This window comes from Grampus griseus (assembly GCF_964374135.1).
Source record: "Grampus griseus genome assembly, chromosome: 1".
In the NCBI taxonomy this organism is placed as follows: Eukaryota; Metazoa; Chordata; class Mammalia; order Artiodactyla; family Delphinidae; genus Grampus; species Grampus griseus.
In genome coordinates this window covers 140,517,319-140,536,698 of record NC_139017.1, presented here as the reverse complement: position 1 = coordinate 140,536,698, position 19,380 = coordinate 140,517,319, and the positions used below count along the sequence as shown (strand labels likewise).

General features: G+C 38.2%; 1 protein-coding gene across 4 annotated transcripts in view; it reads left to right on the top strand.

Annotated features, from left to right (window-relative positions):
* The window catches only part of OSBPL9 (oxysterol binding protein like 9), a gene marked incomplete at its 5' end in the record, with an annotated part of 170,263 nt that overhangs the window by 9,442 nt on the left and 141,441 nt on the right, over positions 1–19,380 (top strand). For all 4 annotated transcript variants that reach the window (XM_082651728.1, XM_082651726.1, XM_082651727.1 and 1 more), the window contains one exon: positions 19,301–19,351. In XM_082651728.1, coding sequence (XP_082507854.1) covers positions 19,301–19,351 — 51 coding nt within the window. The remainder of the gene's footprint in view (positions 1–19,300; positions 19,352–19,380) is intronic.

Sequence of the window (19,380 nt, the reverse complement as noted above, 5' to 3'; positions counted from 1 at the left end):
CTTTCCTCCCTCTCTTCTGTATGTCTTCAACTTCTTCCTTTCTATGTACAGACTTTTGTTGTTTATTTTAAGAATATTTATTTTGCCGTATAACAACTAAACATCATAGTTGTAACAATTTCATATGGAAAATTTTAGTAAATTTTTAGGTTGCCTGGTGCTTTTCATTTTTTATTGAGATATTAATACATATACCATCTCTTTGAAAGATACAGTTCAATGAGCTTTTTATTTTTAGTTTATTCACAGAAGTGTATAACCATATCCACAATCAATTTTAGAAAATTTTCATTACCCCTAAAAGAAACCCTATTTCTATTAACAGTCACTTCCAGTATTTCACCCCTAGCCCTAGGCAACCACTAATCTACTTTCAGTCTCTGTAGATTTGCCTCTTTTGGACATTTCATATAAATAGAATCATATTATTAAAGTATTCTTTAAATAATTCTAATATGGCTTCTTTCATTTAACATGGTGTTTTCAAGGTCCATCCATATTGTAGCATATATCAGTGCTTTTTATTGCTGCATGTTCTGTTATATGTATATTCCACATTTTATTTATTCATTCATCAGCTGATGAACATTTCAGTTGTTTCCACATTTTGGGTATTATGATTAATGATGCTGTGAACGCTTGTGTGTACATAAGTTTTGGTGTGGACATATGTTTTCATTTTTCTTGGATATATATCTAGGAGTGGATATATATTTGGATATATATCTCCAAATATATTTCATTTTTCTTGGATATATATCTAGGAGTGGAATTGCCAGGTCATACGGTAACTCTGTTTAACTTTTTGAGGAACTGCCAGACTGTTTTCCAAAGCAGCTGCACCTTTTTACATTCCCACTAGGTGTATAAGGGTTCCAGTTGCTCTGCATCCTTGCCAACAATTTGTTATTGTCTGTCATTTTGATTATAGCCATCCTAGTGGGTGTGAAGTAGTATCTTACTATATTTTGATTTGTGTTTCCCTGGTGACTATTGATGTTGAGCATCATTTTGTGTGCTTAATGGCTGTTTGTAAATCTTATTAAGAGAAATATCTATTTGGGTCCTTTGCCCATTTTTAAATTGGGTTGTCTTTGTTGTAAGAATTTTTTATATATTCTAGATACAAGTCCCTTATGAGATACCTGATTTTCAAATATTTTCTCCCTTTCTGTGGTTTGTCTTTTTACTTTCTTGATAGTGTCCTTTGAAGCACAAAAATTTTTTAATTTGACTGTCTAATTTATCTTTTGTTGCTTGTGCTTTTGGTGGTATATCTGGAAAACCATTGCTTAATCTAAGGTCACAAAGTTTTATTCCCAAGTTTTCTTCTAAGAGTTTTTTAGTTTTAGCTCTTACATTTAGGTCTTTGATCCATTTTGAATTAATTTTTGTATATGGTGTGAGCTAATGGTCACATTATTTTTAAAAAACTTTATATTCTTCATTATTTTTATTATTCTTTTGCATGTGGGTAACCAGTTATTCTAGCACCATATATTGAAAATACTATTTTTTCTCCATTGAATTGTCTTGACACTCTTGTTGAAAATCAGTTAACCATAAACCATGTGAAGACTTATTTCTGGACTCTCAGTTCTATTCCATTGATCTTTATGTCTATTCTTATGCCAGTGTCACACTATTTCAATTACTGTAGCTTTGTAGTAAGTTTTGAAATTGGGAAGTGTAAGGGCTTTAGCTTTGTTCTTTTTCAAGATGTTTTGGCTATTCTGGGTTCCTTGAATTTCTATATGAATTTTAGGATCTACTGGCTTTTTCATTAACAAATTAACATGGACTGTATCTCTCCCAAGTTGAAAAATATCTCTGCTAATTCTGTGTCTCCCTGGAAATACTATCCTAACCTCTCTTCTTCAGGATAGGTGAACCTGTTGGAAGAGTCTTCTACATTGTCTGTCTTTATTCATCCATCTTGCATTTACCTTACAGCAATCTTTTTACCTCCAGATTTCACTGAAAATCCTGGCAAAGGTCTCCAATGATAGCTTTGTTGCTAAACCCAGTGGGTGCTTTTTACCCTTAGTTTTAATATCGCTCTCTCTGCAGAATTTGACATTACTCTTTATTTTAAAGCTTTAAAAAATAGTTTTATTGTTCTTGAAGAGATGACAACATAATCTTAATTTTTAAAAATTTAAACAATAGCGAAAACTATATTAGGTAGAAGGAAGGAAAGTTCTACCGGAAATCCTACTATCTGTGTTTTGGAGAATAGCTTTCCTAGCAACTCTGTGCTTATATACACATTTATGTATATTTTGTACAAATGGAATCATTTTATACATGATATTCTACAACCTAAGAGCATTTTGTTAAAAGTTTTCTATATAATTTGTTGTACCATTTTGTATTGCATTTCTTCAAGTAGCAAAATGAACAAAGGATATCACTTTTCCTTCATCCTTACGTAATGAGATCTCAGTCATCTGGCTTTGGGAGATTAAGATTCCCATGCTGTTTGTGGTGCTGGAAGAGAATGTACAATAATTTGTATTATGTCCCACCCAGTCTGCTAGGTTAAGGCAGTTACAAAGACCCACCCACAAACAAAAGACTCCACTTCTTTTTTTTTTTTTTTTTATAAATTTATTTATTTATTTTTGGCTGTGTTGGGTCTTCATTTCTGTGCAAGGGCTTTCTCTAGTTGCGGCGAGCAGGGGCCACTCTTCATCGTGGTGCGCGGGCCTCTCACTGTCGCGGCCTCTCTTGTTGTGGAGCACAGGCTTCAGACGCGCAGGCTCAGTAGTTGTGGCTCACAGGCCTAGTTGCTCCGCGGCATGTGGGATCTTCCCAGACCAGGGCTCGAACCCGTGTCCCCTGCATTGGCAGGCAGATTCTCAACCACTGCGCCACCAGGGAAGCCCCAAAAGACTCCACTTCTTAATGAGGGAGTGGCAAAGTTCTAGAAGAGCTTGTGGGATGAGAAATACTATTATAGGCCATTTTTGGAAAATACAGTGTGCCACAAGCCTCTACTATATTAATCATTGTCGTAGGTATTTTCTAATATTGTCAAATACATTGCCTCATTAAGCCTCATAACTTCTCCCATTTTTTCTTGCTACCACTATCGCATATAAATCACCATAATGTCTCACTTGGTCTATCGCAAAAACCTCATAACTGTTCTCTTTGTTTCCTTTTTGTGCTCTAAAGTCCATTTTCTATCAACAGCCCAAGTGATCTTTAAAAAAAATGAAAAAAAAAAAAAAGATCATGTTTTTCCCCCTGCTTAAAATTCTCTAATATTAGACTATAGGAAAAAATCCAAACTCTTTACTATGACTTATGGCTTTATGATCTTTCTCCACTTACCTTTCTACAGTAAACCTTTTGCTCACCACTCTCTATCCACTCTAGCTTTTTTTGTGTGTTCCTAAAACACCTCAAACTTGTTCCTGCCTCAGGCCTTTGCATATATTTTCTGGCTTCCTGGAACTGATATTACCCCATGGCTGTACCATGGCTGATTCCTTTTTGGTGTACAGGTCTTCATTTAGGCGTCACTGCTCAGAGAAGTCTTTCCTTAACAACCATCTAAAGTAGGCCTCACTGTCAGTCACTAGCACAATGGTCTTGTTTTATTTTTTCATAGCATTTCTTGTTAGCTGCTAAAATTATTTTGTTTGTTTGTTTATGTCTATTTCCCTCTGGAATGTAAGCATTCCCTCTGGAATGTAAGTCTCTGTTCCATGACAACAGAGACTTATGTTCATCATTTTGTCTTTAGTATCTAGAGCAGTGCCTGGCACTTAGTGAATATTCAATAAATATTTATGGAATGAACAATAGTACGAAATAGTTTTTACTTCCTTTACACATGAAGAAATTGAGACGTAAGAGATCACACGGTAGTTTCTCTGTATGTGATTAAGCCTTCCGACTCCAGATAGAATGTTCTTTCTGTCTGCGGATCCTGAATTGTGCTAGCATTGATATTTTAAAATGAAAATAAACCCAAGTTATCACTAGTCTGCTTACAGGTAATAACTAATTTACATCATTATCACAATGAAATAAATGTTCTTCGGAGGCTCTTCTAAAGTGCAAACTGCATTGATTAATCATTAAAAAGTACTGAATCCTTTTACATCTAAGTTGTAAGATAGGGACTTAAATCATCCCCTTTGAAGTGCCAAGGATAAACAAAAGACTCTTCTTCCATTCCAGTTCACTGAAAGCCTACTAGAGAAGGGGAGGAGAAGCAGATGCTAAGTCTTAGAATTTGTTGATTGATGATTTTTTTTTTTTTTTTTTTGCGGTACACGGGCCTCTTACTGTTGTGGCCTCTCCCGTTGCGGAGCACAGGCTCCGGATGCGCAGGCTCAGCGGCCATGGCTCACGGGCCCAGCCGCTCCGCGGCATGTGCGATCTTCCCGGACCGGGGCACGAACCCGTGTCCCCTGCATCGGCAGGCGGACTCTCAACCACTGCGCCACCAGGGAAGCCCTGATGATTTTTTTTAATTCACAAAATGTGAGCACAGAAATGTAGTGGCAAATTCTTGAAGCTAATTCTACTTTGAAATTTTAGTCACGCAGAAGAGGATGAAGTGTAAATTTCAGATAGGTGATGATATTCTTTGTGACCAACCCACCATTCTGTTCTGTGCTTGCATGTTAATTAGACCTGATAAAGAATGAGTGTTTTTATTCTTTCTAAAATTTTTTTAATTTTTATTTTTTTAATTTTTAATTTTTTTTTTTTGCGGTACGTGGGCCTCTCACTGTTGTGGCCTCTCCCGTCGTGGAGCACAGGCTCCGGACGCGCAGGCTCAGCGACCGTGGCTCACGGGCCCAGCCACTCCGCGGCACGTGGGGTCCTCCCGGACCGGGGCACGAACCCACGTCCCCTGCATCGGCAGGCGGACTGTCAACCACTGCACCACCAGGGAAGCCCCTTTTTTATTTTTTGATTGAATTATAGTTGATTTACAGTATTGTATTAATTTCTGCTGTACAGCAAAGTGACTTAGATATACATATATATACATTCTTTTTTTCATTCTTTTCCATTATGGTTTATCACAGGATATTGAATATAGTTCCCTGTGCTATACAGTAGGACCTTGTTGTTTATGTATTCTATATATAATAGTTGGCAGCTTCTAACCCAAAATTCCTAATCCATCCCTTCCCCACCCCTTCTCCCTTTTGGCAACCACAAGTCGGTTCAGAATGAGTGTTTTTAACTACAAATAGAACTACCATATGACCCAGCAATCCCACTACTGGGCATATACCCTGAGAAAACCATAATTCAAAAAGAGTCATGTACCAAAATGTTCATTGCAGCTCTATTTACAATAGCCCGGAGATGGAAACAACCTAAGTGTCCATCATCGGATGAATGGATAAAGATGTGGCACATATATACAATGGAATATTACTCAGCCATAAAAAGAAACGAAATTGAGCTGTTTGTAATGAGGTGGATAGACCTAGAATCTGTCATACAGAGTGAAGTAAGTCAGAAAGAGAAAGACAAATACCGTATGCTAACACATATATAAGGAATTTAAGAAAAAAAATGTCATGAAGAACCTAGGGGTAAGATAGAAATAAAGACACAGACCTACTAGAGAATGGACTTGAGGATATGGGGAGGGGGAAGGGTAAGCTGTGACAAAGCGAGGGAGAGGCATGGACATATATACACTACCAAACGTAAGGTAGATAGCTAGTGGGAGGCAGCTGCATAGCACAGGGAGATCATCTCGGTGCTTTGTGACCGCCTGGAGGGGTGGGATAGGGAGAATGGGAGGGAGGGAGATGCAAGAGGGAAGAGATATGGGAACATATGTATATATATAACTGATTCACTTTGTTATAAAGCAGAAACTAACACAGAATTGTAAAGCAATTATACTCCAATAAAGATGTAAAAAAAAAAAGAATGAGTGTTTTTAAATTGCCTTTTTAAAAAGTGTTTTTTTCCCTCTTGATTATAAAAGTAAAGTATGTCTATTGCAGATCATTGACTTCTCAAGTCCTTGAAAGTTTCTTAAGTCCTTTGGCATAGTTCTTGAATTCTTGACCTACTTCCTTATTCTTGCTCATAATCCTGCTTTCCCTTGAGCACCAACATCTGAGAGAAATTCTTTAAGAAAATAATTTCTTAGGCAATGTTTGAATTTATAACAACTTTCCCCATATCTTTTGATATTCACATGCTGTATTTTGAGTGCTTTTCCTAGCTAACCTGGGAACCATTTTTAACAGTTTCTTTGCAAAAATTTGTTCTGGGTTCTAAACCCTAAATTTGAACAAGGAGCTTTTGGAGCATAGCCTCATTCTAATTTGGGACCTGAAGGATGAGTTTTAGAATTAGGACTAAGACTTCAAAAATCCATGGTTCTGGCTATTGTTCTGGCAATACAAGAACAACACAAAAAATTTGCATTTCACCAAAAAAATCTACAAACAATAAATGCTGGAGAGGGTGTGGAGAAAAGGGAACCCTCTTGCACTGTTGGTGGGAATGTAAATTCATACAGCCACTATGGAGAACAGTGTGGAAGTTCCTTTAAAAACTAACAATAGAACTACCATATGACCCAGCAATCCCATTACTGGGCATATACCCTGAGAAAACCATAATTCAAAAAGAGACATGTACTGCAGTGTTCATTGCAGTACTATTTACAATAGCCAGGACATGGAAGCAACCTAAGTGTCCATTAACAGATGAAAGGATAAAGAAGATGTGGCACATATATACAATGGAATATTACTCAACCATAAAAAGAAACGAAATTGAGTTATTTGTAGTGAGGTGGATGGACCTAGAGTCTGTCATACAGAGTGAAGTAAGTCAGAAAGAGAAAAACATATACCGTATGCTAACATATATGGAATCTAACAACAACAAAAAAAGTGGTTCTGAAGAACCTAGGGGCAGGACAGGAATAAAGACGCAGACGTAGAGAATGGACTTGAGGACACGGGGAGGGGGAAGGGTAAGCTGGGACGAAGTAAGAGCGTGGCATGGACGTATATACACTACCAAATGTAAAAGAGATAACTAGTGGGAAGCAGCTGCATAGCACAGGGACATCAGCTCGGTGCTTTGTGACCACCTAGCGGGGTGAGATAGGGAGGGTGGGAGGGAGATGCAAGAGGGAGGGGATATGGGTATATATGTATACGTATAGCTGATTCACTTTGTTATACAGCAGAAGCTAACACAACAATGTAAAGCAATTATACTCCAATAAAGATGTTAAAAAATTTTTGCATTGTACAAATTTTCCCATCTTCGTAGTGCTTTTCTTGCTGTTCATCTTTCCATTATCTTATTATCTTGGGCCCTGACTTAGTCTTTTCCAAATAAGGAGAAACATTTTTGGCAATTTTTAATAGAAAAGTGGAGTTGAATGATGATAATGGATTATCACTGCACAGTTTGGTGAGAGAAGTACTAATATACAGCATAAACCACCTGGAGTTTAACACACCCCCATCATTTCTTTCAATCACTTTTTTGTGAAATAACATTAATCACTATTTAGTATTTTGGGCAGTATTTGAAAAACTAAACAAACATAGGAAATATACATTGAGGTCCAATATATATTAACATACCTTAAATAATTTGTAGCACTTAGGCTACTAGTTAGTATTTAATATTTAACTTTTTCTTAGAAAGGTTGTGCAATCCCTGCCATCATAGCTGTGCTTAATTAAACCCTGTGAAAGTGGTTCTCTTTCTACTGGCCTGAAATTCTGACTTGAAGATAAAATTGTCCTTTTTAAGAAATAGTGAGAGACCTGGGACTTTACAATGTAAGATTTCACTAGATCAAAATACAGGTCTACAGTCCTTTACCCATAATTCTGAAATCCCTCAGTCTCTGAATTCCAGAAGTTTTTTTCCTAAATTTATTATATTCTCATTTGGAAGTAAAGCCTGTCTTGAACTGTGTGACTATTTATAATCTCTGTCATACTTAGTGTAAATATATGTTGTACTATCTAAGTAGTAGTTTGCTGAATTGTGAAATTAATTAAATGCTTAATACTTCAGACTCCACTGCAGGTGTGACACAGTTTATGTACTATATGTATATTACTTTTCAAAAATTGTGAATTTCAAAACACATTTGATCTGAAAGTCTCAGATAAGAGATGTGGACCTGTATCTGTTATCTAATGACGTAGGGGTTTACATGCCAGCAGTAGTTCAGAAGCAGGGGTACCACCCTCTGAAGTATTGCTGTGAGGATTTGTAGAGTGGCAGTTATACTGTTGAGTTCAGAAGGATCACTGATTTGACACTCAGCCTTTGTGGCTCAGAAAATCTTTGAAAGAAAACTTAAATTAACCAGATCTATAGTAACTGGTAGAATGCATGGCGTTTAGAGTCAGACCTGGATGGGAATCCTCTCTATCCCACTTATTATATGTGAGTCCATGGGCAGGTTACATAAAACTTTCTGAGCCTTTATTTTCTCAATTACAAAATGGATATAATAAAAGAACCTATATCATAAGATTGATGTGAGAATTAATTAATATTATATTTAAAGCACTAGCACAGTGTCTGGCATATAAGTGCTTAGTAAATATTAACAAAAAGCTAAAGTTTATGACAGTGTTTGACATATAATAATATTCACTAAATGTACGTTGTGGTAACTATTACATAAGCTAATTTTCAGTTTATTCATAACAAGATATATAACTGTTAAGGAGACTGCATATTTAGGCTATCTCATTAGTGCATTAGTACATATAGTCTCTGAAAGCAAGCTATATGGGATGCCAAATTTATAAGCAGAAGCAGACTAAAGGGAGTTATATATTATATTATAGATATTTAATCAGACATTGATATCAAGATGCAGTATCTCTGTGTTAGAGACATACCTATTACAAGAACCAAACAGGTCTAATCTGTTGATCAGCAAAACTTCTATTCTGGCTTTCTGGTTCTGGTTCTGGCCTTCCTACTGTAGTTCTATTACTTTTAATACTTTCTGATACTTAGTATAATTAGTCATAATTAGTATAATTACCTCTAGGCTGTTCCAGCTCTTAAAGATGATCTTGTATATATCTCTGTTCTGATACATGTCTGGTTTCTTTGAAGGAAGGCAGCCATCTTCCAGGATCTTGGAGAGACCCCAAATATCACTGTCCCCTTGTATACTGATTCAATATATTTTCCTAAGGCTCTTCTATAGTATACTGCTGCTCGAATGAGGCCCTCTGTAATGGGGAGGGGGAGATGAGGAAGTTATCTATGGCAACTTGAGGGATGAATGATAGGGAAAATTCCTCCATTATTGTGGGTCTGTGAATCCTCAGTGTTTCTGGTGGTGTAGCTTTCCAGTAGCATGATGACATTTTGGGCTAGTGAGTGCCCACAAGGCATTAACTAGTGAAGGTTCTCTGGTACATTAAATACTATCAAGATGGCTTAAGGAGTCTGTGCTCTCCCAAATAGAAAGGAGACTACAGGAATGGGTGTTATTGCTGTCATTTCCTATTTTGTAGTTTTTGTTGTAAACAGTGTATCTTTGTGGAATTCTGGCAAGTACTATTTATTTATTTACTTTTATTGAGATATAATTATACCCAATAAAAACCCCCACAGATTTCAAGTATACATTTAGATGAGTTTTGACATTTGTTTACACCCTTGTTACCAGTATCAATCAAAAGATAGAGCATTGCTGTCATCCTGCAAAATTTCCTCCTGTCCTTTTCCTGTCCATCCTACACCCTAGAGCCAGCCTCTTGTGATTTCAATATTTAGGTTAGCTTTGCCTAGCAGGTTGAGCCCCTGCTAGGTGTTCCAGGAGTGCATGGTCCAAGGAGCAACACTAGCTAGAAGCACAACGTCATGTACTTTTGGGAATGAACTAACATGTGACTCAATACTGAAGCAGTATTACCTTCATGTTAAAAGGAAGGAGACCATTTTGACATTTGTCCACATTCATTGTCTGCTTGTTTTCTACCATCAATTTATTGTTTATTCTTTGCAAAGCTATAGCAGGGGTGTTGGGTAGAAGAGGACACATGGATGAATCAGAAACCCTGCTCTCTAAGAGAAGTGATGAAGCATGCACATACATTATTTTCATATAAGATAGAAGTAATATGTGCCTTAAGAAAGGTAAGATGGGGTGCTATGTATTAAAAAGTTCAGAAGAAGGAAACTTCCCTTTTAGCTATGAGAGATTCAGAGCAAGTCAGATGAGACTCTTGCTTCATCTTTAATAAAGATTTAGTTTATTAAAGTAAAATTAACATTCAAATAAAAATTTAAGTGTCTTTACATAACACGTTTGGGGAGGCATTCTTTGCTTTATAAAAGGATTGTAGAATTAGTTTAAATGGCAAACTAATCTTCCCTAATGAATTTTGAACCTATTTGTGCACAACTTTTCCAGATACGTTTGCTTTGTTAAGCAGAGGAAATGCACAGTATATTAACAGTTAAACAGGTTTTCATTGACGGCACTATATACCAGCACCAAGCTAGATATTGTGAGTTAATTTGTTAATTTAAAATACTTTTGAGTGCTTAGTGTATGCTAGGAATATACTGAACTGATCTTTAATCTAAGTTTATATCCTGTTGGAGATACAGTTAAGTAGTTATAATTAAGATACAATTAAGAGGTTACCTTGGTGTTGAATTTGATTTAGTGCTTATATACCATTATTAGAGATTATTATTGCTCTCTAATTGTTTTATGTAATATTTTTAAATGCAGTTATAAAAATTGAGAATGCAGTAAATTGTACCTCAGCATATGAGCTGGGTTGAAAGAGGGTTCACAGAGGAAGTGTGTGAGCATGAAGTAGGGAAAATACATGTTTTTGTTTTACTTTGTTATTTGTCTTTTTGTAGGCTGTCTATGTTTTATTACTAAAGCAGTTTGGGGTCTATGTATATGTGTAGAGGGAACTGAGACATGTCTGAAAGAAAGTGTGGCCTGATGGGAATAAAGTTAGTTTACATTTAGAGAAAATGATTGCAGATCTCTGTTTGCTATATTTAAGGTAGAAGCAAGGAAGGGGCGTGGACCTTGTGCCTTTTTTTTTTTAATTAATTAATTTATTTTTATATTTATTTTTGGCTGTGTTGGGTCTTTCTGTGTGAGGGCTTTCTCTAGTTGCGGCAAGCGGGGGCCACCCTTCATCGCGGTGCGTGGGCCTCTCACTATCGCGGCCTCTCTTGTTGCAGAGCACAGGCTCCAGACGCACAGGCTCAGTAGTTGTGGCTCACGGGCCCAGTTGCTCCATGGCATATGAGATCTTCCCGGACCGTGGCACAAGTCCGTGTCCCCTGCATTGGCAGGCGGACTCTCAACCACTGTGCCGCCAGGGAAGCCCCTAATTCATTTTTTTAGAATGTAGCTGTCCAATTTTCCCAACATCATTTAACTGAAGAGATTGTCTTTTCCCCATTGTATATTCTTGCCTCCTTTATTATAGGTTAATTGACCATATGTGCAAGGGTTTATTTTTGGGCTCTCTATTTTGTTCCATTGATCTATATGTCTGTTTTTGTGCCAGCACCATACTGTTTTGATTACTGTAGCTTTGTAGTATAGTCTGAAGTCAGGCAACATGATACCTCCAGCATTGTTCTTTTTTCTCAAGATGCTTTGGCTATTTGGGGTCTTTTGTGGTACCATACAAATTTTAGTATTATTTATTCTAGTTCTAGTTCTCTGAAAAATGTCATGGATCTTTTCATAGGGATCGCATTAAATCTGTAGATTGCTTTGGGTAGTATGAATATTTTAACAATATTAATTCTTCTAATCCATAAACATGGGACATCTTTTCATTTATTTGTAATGTCTTCAATTTCCTTTGTTGACTTCTTTTTTTTTAGAATGTGTTATTATTTTAATTAATATTATGATTTGTTGTTGCTCAAGTGTCACAATTAAGGAGATTTTAGTGTGTAGCAGTTTGCTAGAGGGAAACTCCCACTAAGTGGTGTGAAATTCAGTGCTATTTGATGTTGTAAATAAAAGAAGCAAGGGGTAATCCAGTGCAAGTTCTTCTCAAACTTTAATTTGCACAGAGAAATACTTGGGGATCTTATTAAAGTGCAGATTCAGACTCTGGGGGTCTGGGGTGAGGCCTCAGATTCTGCATTTCTCACAAACTCCTGGGTGAGGCTGCTTGCTGCCCTGGACCTTTCCATAGCAGGGACCTAGGAGATTTCTCCTGGTGCTGGGTAAGATTCATTGACTTCTTATAGTTTCCAGAGTACAGGCCTTTCACCTCCTTAGTTAAATTTATTCCTAGGTATTAATTCTTTAAACATTTGATAGAATTTACCAGTGAAGCCTAGGCTTCGGCTTTTCTTTGTGAGAAGTTTTTTGATTACTAATTCAAATTCTTTACTTAAAGGTTTAGTTGTATTTTCTATTTCTTCTTTAGTCAGTTTCGACAGCTTGTGTCTTTCTTGGAATTTGTCCATTTCTTCTAGGTTATCTAATTTGTTGTTCATTGTATTCATTTAGAATACTTTTTGTTTTGTAAAGTTGGTAATAATGTTGTCTCTTTCATTCCTGATATCAGTAATATGAGTCCCCTTTTTTTCTTGGTTAGTCTAGTTAAGGTTTGTCCATTTTGTTGATATTTGCAGTGAAACAACTTTTGATTTTTATGTTTTTTCTCTGTTGTTTTTTCATTTTCTAATTTCATTTCTGCTCTAATTTCTATTATTTCCTTTCTTCTGCTTGCCTTAGGTTTAGTTGCACTACTTTGTGTAAATTTTTTTTTTTTTTTTTTTTTGTGGTACGTGGGCCTCTCACTGCTGTGGCCTCTCCTGTTGTGGAGCACAGGCTCCGGACGCACAGGCTCAGCGGCCACGGCCCATGGGCCCAGCCGCTCTGCGGCATGTGGGATCTTCCCAGACCGGGGCACGAACCCGTGTCCGCTGCATCAGCAGGTGGACTCTCAACCACTGCGCCACCAGGGAAACCCTGTGTAATTTCTTAAGGTAAAAGGTTAGGCTATTGATTTGAGATCTTTATTTTTTAGTTTAGACATTTATAGTTATAAATTTCCCTCTAAGAATTGCTTTCATTGTATTCTTTTTTTTTAATAGATGTTTATTGGAGTATAATTGCTTCACAATACTGTGTTAGTTTCTGTTGCACAACAAAGCAAATCAGCCATATGCATATACATGTCCCCATATCTCCTCCCTCTTGAGCCTCCCTCCCCTCCTCCCTATCCCACTGTATTCTTTATGTTTTGGTAAATTGTGTTTTCATTTTCATTCATCTCAAGTATTTTCAAATTTCCCTTGTTATTTTTTCTTTGAACTATTGGTCGTTCAGGAGTGTCATTTAATTTCCACCTATTTGTGAATTTCCCAAATTTCCTTCTGTTATTGAGCTCTACAGTTAATCCATTTTGGTCAAAGAACATACTTTGTATTATTTCCATTGTTTAAATTTACTGAAACTTGTTTTATGGCTTAACATGTGGTCAGTTCTGGAGAATGTTCCATGTACCCTTGAAAAGAGAATGTCTTTTCAAGAAGTTTCCTCTGAAAGGCACAATCTGTTGCACATTGCTTCTGTTCACAGCACACTGGCCTATACGAAGCTGAAAGGGAGGCTGGAAATGTAATAACTGGCAGGGGAGCCATGTGTTCAGTTAAAACTTTGGGTGAAGGATATGTTACTGAAAGGAAGAAGAGGAGAATGGATATCAGGGGACAAGCCTGTTACAGGCAACAATATATTTGTGGTAATTTACTTTGAAACTTCAATACAAACTTAATCTGAATCAATACCTTGGGGTTAGCATTAGGATTAGCGTAAGGATTATTAGAAATAATTTTTTTTTTTTTTTAGAATGATCTGTATTTGTTTTCTTTTTAAATGATTGCTTTTTATTTATTTAATTTTTGGCTGTGTTGGGTCTTCCTTGCTGTGCACGGGCTTTCTCTAGTTGCATTGAGTGGGGGCTAGTCTTCGTTGCGGTGCATGGGCTTCTCATTGTGGTGGCTTCTCGTTGCGGAGTATGGGCTCTAGGCACACGGGCTACAGTAGTTGCGGCACGCGGGCTCTAGAGCACAGGCTCAGTAGTTGTGGCGCACGGGCTTAGTTGCTCCGCGGCATGTGGGATCTTCCCGGACCAGGGATTGAACCCGTGTCCCCTGCATTGGCAGACGGACTCTTAACCCCTGCGCCAGCAGGGAAGTCCCTAGAAATAATTTTTGATTGCGTGTCTTGTTGTAACAGAAGCCACTGACCTTGCATTAATAAGATATAAGAAACCAACAAACCCGACCACTAAATTCAACAATCTTTTTAAATTCTGGAGCCCCTTAGGAGTAGAACATATCACCCCTGTATCTCTCTGCTTCATGGGGGATTCTGTTTTCTAATCTAGCTGAAAAGATTTTAGCATCTGTTTTGTGAGTGATCCTTTCTTAAGGTGCTGGACCTTGTGGCTGGTGGCATGTTTGTGCCAAGTTGCTAAAAAGTACATTTGTTAGTAGGTTTGAGAACATTGGTAGCACAGCTCCTGGTAGGAAGATTGCTGGAGTTGGGGTTATGTTGGCCCTACATTTCCCTCATCAGTACCAGTATTCATCAAAAAACAAACAGACAGCAACAACAGCAGGAAAATACAAAACAAAACAAAAAACCCCTTGCTATTCAGTGACTAGCATTGGCTTAGGCAGGTTTGCCTCAGATCAGGGTGTATCTGGAGATCACTTGCAGCTAGGACTCTCTGCCTCTCCTCTCTCCTCCTCTCAGCGTGTATGCTTTAATTATTGCTTCCTTCATGTAGAGGGCACAAGACCTGTGGCAACTGTACCTCACAGCTTCAAGAACAGATAGGAAAGAGCTCTTCCCTATCAGCTCAGCCCCAGTAGAAAAACTCCCTGTGGAAGTGTTCTATCCTTCCTTTTTTTTTTTTTTTTTGCGTTACGCGGGCCTCTCACTGTTGTGGCCTCTCCCGTTGTGGAGCACAGGCTCCGGACGCGCAGGCTCAGCGGCCATGGATCACGGGCCCAGCTGCTCCGCGGCATATGGGATCTTCCCAGACTGGGGCACGAACCCGTGTCCCCTGCATCGGCAGGTGGACTCTCAACCACTGCGCCACCAGGGAAGCCCCCGGTTCTATCCTTCCTTGTCCCTGGGGTTGTGGGTTCTGTGATAGACCAGCTTGGTCAGATAACCACTCCTCAGCACTCACTGTGCCTGGGGGACTTAGTCACACCAGCTTCCCTTGGCCCCACATTGGAGCTGAGTGGGGAGAAAATGAGGGTGAGGGCTCTGTGTCATTGTGGAAGAGGAGGAGGATTCGAGGCTAGCAGAGCGCAGGTATGGTCTGGGAGAATGATTTGCAGGGCAGCCATTCCAAATTGTACCTGCTGGGTCAACTCTGCTACATTTTACATGTGTAATTTAACTGGGTAATTTACTTGATCTCTCTGGTGTCACTTTCATTTATAATATGTGCATAACTCTTACCATGCAAGGTCTTGTGAGGTTTACTGTGTATAAAGTGCATATCACATAGAGCAGGGGGTCCCCAACCCCCAGGTCATGGACTGGTACCTGACCGTGGCCTGTTAGGAACCAGGCTGCACAGCAGGAGGTAAGCGGCGGGCAAGTGAGTGAAGCTTCATCTGTATTTCCAGCTGCTCCCCATCACTCACATTACCGCCTGAGCTCCGCCTCCTGTCAGATCAGTGGTGGCATTAGATTCTCATAGGAGCGCGAACCCTACTGTGAACTGCACATGCGAGAGATCTAGGTTGTGTGCTCCTTATGAGAATCTAATGCCTGATGATCTGAGGTGGAGCTGAGGCAGTGATGCTAGCACTGGGGAGCGGCTGCAAATACAGATTATCATTAGCAGAGAGGTTTGACTGCACAGAGACCATAATAAATTAGTTGCTTGCAGACTCTTATGAAAACCCTATGAGTGTATCAGTGAGTGGCAAATGAAAACAAGCTCAGGGCTCGCACTGATTCTGCATTATGGTGAGTTGTATAATTATTTCATTATATATTACAATGTAATAATAATAGAAATAGGGACTTCCCTGGTGGTGCAGTGGTTAACAATCCACCTGCCAATGCAGGAGACACAGGTTCAATCCCTGGTCCGGGAAGATCCCACATGCTGCAGAGCAACTTAAGCCCATGCACCACAGCTACTGAGCCTGCACTCTAGAGCCCGCAAGCCAGAACTACTGAAGCCCGTGCACCTAGAACCCATGCTCTGCAACAGGAGAAGCCACCACAATGAGAAGCCCGTGCACCGCAACGAAGAGTAGCCCTCGCTCACCGCAACTAGAGGAAGCCCATGTGCAGCAATGAAGACCCAATGCAGCCAAATAAATAAATTTATTAAAAAATAATGTATGCAATAAATGTAATGGGCTTGAATCATCTTGAAACCATCCCCCTCCACCCCCGATCCGTGGAAAAATTGTCTTTCATGAAACTGGTGCCTGGTGCCAAAAAGGTTGGGGACCACTGACATAGAGGGTATCAATGAGTGAGAATCTGCTGCTGCTGCTTGTGCTATATCATTAATGTCACCATCATCCCTTCCCCCAAGTCCTCATATTTGACCGTGTTATTTTTCTATAACACACCACTGAGAATGTTCATAAACCTTCAGTAGCTCTCCATTAACTATTGAATAAAGTTTAATTTCCTTAACTTCTCACTGTTTTTTTCTGACCCTCCAAGACCTGGTCCCCATACCTCCTTTTCAGCCTCATCTCTCCATCTCTCTCCACCTTCCTCTCCACACGCTGTGCTTGAGCTATCAGTCTACTCTTCTGTGAAGACCTCATGTGTAAAGTTTTCCATACCTGTGCTTTTGCTGATGTTGTTCCCTTGGCTTGGAATACCTTCTTTTTCCTACCTTCCCTCTCTTATCAGAATCCTTTTTTTAGTCCCAGATTGAACCTTGAGACCTGGTCACTTCAGTATTGCCTTTCGCAATCTTTTTTCCATGGCAGGGAGCCTTCTGTAGTTCATAGCACTTTGTGCCTCTATGCACATAATTTATTTTTGCTCTATATTACAGTCATTTATATGCTAGTCTTTTTTTTTGGACATTTAAAAATAGTCTAGACCAGTTATTTTATAGGATATCCCACATTCTGGATTTGTCTGATTGTTTCCTAGTTATACTTGCTTTAATTATTTTCACTTATCTCTTTCAATGTTTTCTAACTTATAACCCTGTCTTACTCTTTTTCTATTTACTGTAATCTTATTTTTAAAAATGGAAGAGGGTCAAATTTGACCTTGTTTGAGTTGTATTCTAACTCTCATTGGGTATTTTCAAACCTAATTATTATTTTTCTGTATTGTCTTGACACTTTTGGAGGGAAGATAAGTGTACGGTATGGTAAAAGGGCTATTAAAAGCTTAGGGAATATTTTTGTTAACAGTGTTTTTATCAACTATATTGTTAGTAAAGAACTCTTTTCAACCCTGCTTGATGTTGAGAATGTTTTATAAAATGTATGAGTCCTCTTTATATATGTAAGTAAGAAGACTCTCTTCCGTACTTCAATAATAATTTCTGAACATGAATTTCTATAGCTCAGTATTTGCTTTTCTGTTTTATTCTTTTCTTTTTTGAAGAGAGTTTACTTTGATTTATCATTGTAATATTGTTACATTGATAAGCTAAGAATCAGTGAAAACAATGACATAGGCTACGTTAACAGCATGTACTGCAATGAGAAGGGTAAGGCAGATCTTTGTGTACAGACATGCAGATATCTCCAGGAAAGATTGAATTTATTTTTTCCAGCTTTATTGAGGTATAATTGACATATAACATTGTTTACGTTTAAGGTGTACAGTGTGATGACTTGATATACATATATATTGTGAAATGATTACCACAATAAGGTTAATTAACACATCCATCATCACCTGTCATAGTTACCTTTTTTTTTGTAGTGAGAACTCTTAAGATCTACTCACTCAGCCATTTTAAAGTATACAGTACATATTGTTAACTATAGTCACCATGCTGTACATTAAATCCCCAGAACTTAGTTATCTTATAGCTGGAAGTTTGCTTATGGCTCAATACAATGGATGTAGGGCATCTATGATTTAAAGTGGGACAGTTTTCTTTAAAACATAACCCCAGGGAATTCCCTGGTGGTGCAGTGGTTAGAACTCCAAGCTCTCACCACTGAAGGCCCAGGTTTGATCCCTAGTCAGGGAACTGAGATCCTGCATGCTGTGTGGCACGGCCAAAAAATTAAAAACAAGCGAACAAGCAAAAAAACATAACCCCATGATATTGGCTTGTTTTACTTTGTCACAGAGTGGAGTGCAGAAAAATACCAGTTGTTGAGGTATTAAATATTTTTAAAACTTTAGTTATTTGAGGTTTTACTTTATTTTATTACACATGACTAAGTTAATTCTAGGAATATTTACTGAATGTCAACATGGGGCTTATTATGCAGAACATAGCCTTTGCTTGGCTCAGTCTAGTAGGGGAAACATAAAGGAGAAGCAACATTTTATCAATAAATATTTTTTTATTACCTAATGTATGCCAGACATTGTTCTGAAACATAAGTCAGATACAGTTTCTATCCCTTAAGGAATGTGCAGTCTGTGGGTGAGTCAGACAAGTAACTAGCTATCATAGCACAAGATGGTGCATGCCACAACAAGGGAACACACAGGAGACTCTGGGAGTCCAGGGATGGGAATTCAAATCAGACAGAGGTAGGGCACTTGATGAATGACAGTTGGCAAGGCAGAAAATCAGGGTCAAGGATATTCCAAGCTGAGGAACATTGGATAAGAAATCTCAGAGGCAAAAAATGTGACCCATTTGGGGAGTTGCAAGGAGATAAAGTTAAAGCAGTGTTTCTCAAAACGTGGTCTTGTGTTTGCTTGAGTCAGAATCATCTGGGAGTGATTCTTAAATTCCCAGGTAATTTGTCACCTTCCAGGTGACTCTCAAACTTACTAAAATATGAGAAACATATTTTAGTTGAGAGTTAAGGGCTATGAAGGAGGAATGAAAATATAGTGTAATATATGCTACATTTAAGGTACACATAAAATTCTGTGATTAGTTTTATTTGTATAGACTACAAAACATTTTAAACCTCCCAATTCCTATCTTTAAGTGATGGTGGGGTGAGGTGGGGTGGGGATGGGGAGAAGGGAGGAATATTACTATAAATGTTGTCTCTTTATCCCTAGATGATTTTAAAAACAGTCTGTTTATCTTTTATTCATTGAATGTTTTTGTTTTTCTTTTAGTCCAAGGACAAAATGATGAGAGGCTCTCGCAGAGGATGTGTTAGACTCAGAGTGAGTATTTATTCATTTTTATGAAAACC